We start from the raw sequence: 1,579 nt of genomic DNA on the forward strand, positions 1-1,579 counted from the left end.
ATTATTATCAAAATGCAATAAAAGTGATCATGCCAGACAGAAAAAAACCTGCCTAGGGGAAAAAAAAAATGAAAGAAAACTGAAGAGTTATGTGTTGTTAAATATGCCCTTCTTTTACAAAAGGCACAACTGAAACACAAATCACTTTAAGGGTTTCACATACTCATATACAAGTAACTTACCAAATCCTCAAAGTTGTTAGTTAAAACCAGGCAAATGAACCATTAAGACCTAATGTTAATCTATATGTAGTCGTACTAAAACAATGTTCAGACTGCCTTTAGAGATTTTAAAGGACGTTACATAAAGCAATAAAGATCTTATAAAGGATAACCAAACTTACAGAAACATGTAAAAACAGTAAACTTCAAATAACAGTCATGGAAAACTTTTAGAATATTTAAATGGACCAGATTTATTTATCAACTCAAACAACCATCTGTAGACAGATAATTTAAAAATCCTCTATGGGCCAACAAACCAGAAAATATTAAATGTGTGTGGACTGGAGTGACGTGTAGACTGAGTTCCTAAGTTATAAATACTATCTTCTCTATAAAAAGGAAGTACTTCATGGGAAATCCAAGGAACACCGATTTTATAAAACACATTGAAAATGCTGGTCACTTAGGAGATATCGGTGGAGGCTTTAGGGGACAGAAGAATGAACAGACTTGACCAACTCAAATACATAGTTCACCTAAGACCAAAAACAGGAAAAACCATACAACTGGTCCTCACAATACTTTGAAAACTTCAAGAATTAGGAGGTGCTGGCACGGCACCCAGGTCAGACTACAGTCACTTGGGCCTGGTGGCCCGCCACAAGTGCTCTGCAGGCCTTGGAAACCAAAGCAACCGACTCCCTTCCGCTTAGCAGGCAGATGTAGCGCACTCCCGGAAGTGCCCAAGGGTGGGGCAGAGGCCCACGCAGTCCAGAACTTCCACCTGCAGAGTGTGAGCAGAGGATTGGCGCCTCAGGCCACGGCGAGCTCAGGGGGCGGGGCGCGGCTGCGTGGGCGGGACAGGCGCAGGCCACGCCCCACCCCGCCCTCCCGGGCCTCTGCAGACGGCCAGAGTGCCGGGGACGTCCGGGTCCCGGGTGGGTGGGCCGGCTGGTAGCGGGTCGCCATTTCCCGGTGGGCGCGGACCCTCCTGCTCGCGGTGCAGCTGCAGCAGCGCCCGGCGGTACATGGCCTCCAGCTTCTCCAGCCGGGCGCGCAGGGCCCGCGGGCTGCCCGGTCCGTCCTCGTGGCCTCCGCAAGGCGCCCGGGCGGCGGGATCGTTGGGGCCGAGGGTGACGTCCGACGCCCGCTCGCCGCCGTCGCCGGGGAGCCGCAGGGCCTGCCGGAAGAGGCTGCGGTTCTCGCGCCTCAGCCGCCGGTTCTCTAGCCGCAGCCGCGCGTTCTCCTCCCGCAGCCGCGCGTTCTGCCGGTCTCGCTCGTCGCGCACGCGCAGGGCCTCCAGGTGGCTGGCCGCCAGGTCGGCGAAGCGCTCCTCCAGCTGTCGTGGGGCGCCGCCCGCGCGGCCTCGCCAGCCACCGCCGCCCTCACGGGCTCGGCCCGGGCGGCCCGGCCCT

General features: G+C 54.4%; 1 protein-coding gene across 1 annotated transcript in view; it reads right to left on the reverse strand.

Annotated features, from left to right (window-relative positions):
* Positions 1-373: 373 nt before the first annotated feature.
* Positions 374-1,579, reverse strand: part of Tusc1 (tumor suppressor candidate 1) — a 1,801-nt gene continuing 595 nt past the window's right edge. Inside the window, exon 3 of the mRNA XM_008828966.3 lies at positions 374-1,577. Coding sequence (XP_008827188.1) covers positions 994-1,577 — 584 coding nt within the window. The 3' untranslated portion in view covers positions 374-993. The remainder of the gene's footprint in view (positions 1,578-1,579) is intronic.

Source organism: Nannospalax galili, unplaced genomic scaffold (assembly GCF_000622305.1).
Source record: "Nannospalax galili isolate Female #2095 unplaced genomic scaffold, S.galili_v1.0 scaffold52, whole genome shotgun sequence".
NCBI lineage: Eukaryota > Metazoa > Chordata > Mammalia > Rodentia > Spalacidae > Nannospalax > Nannospalax galili.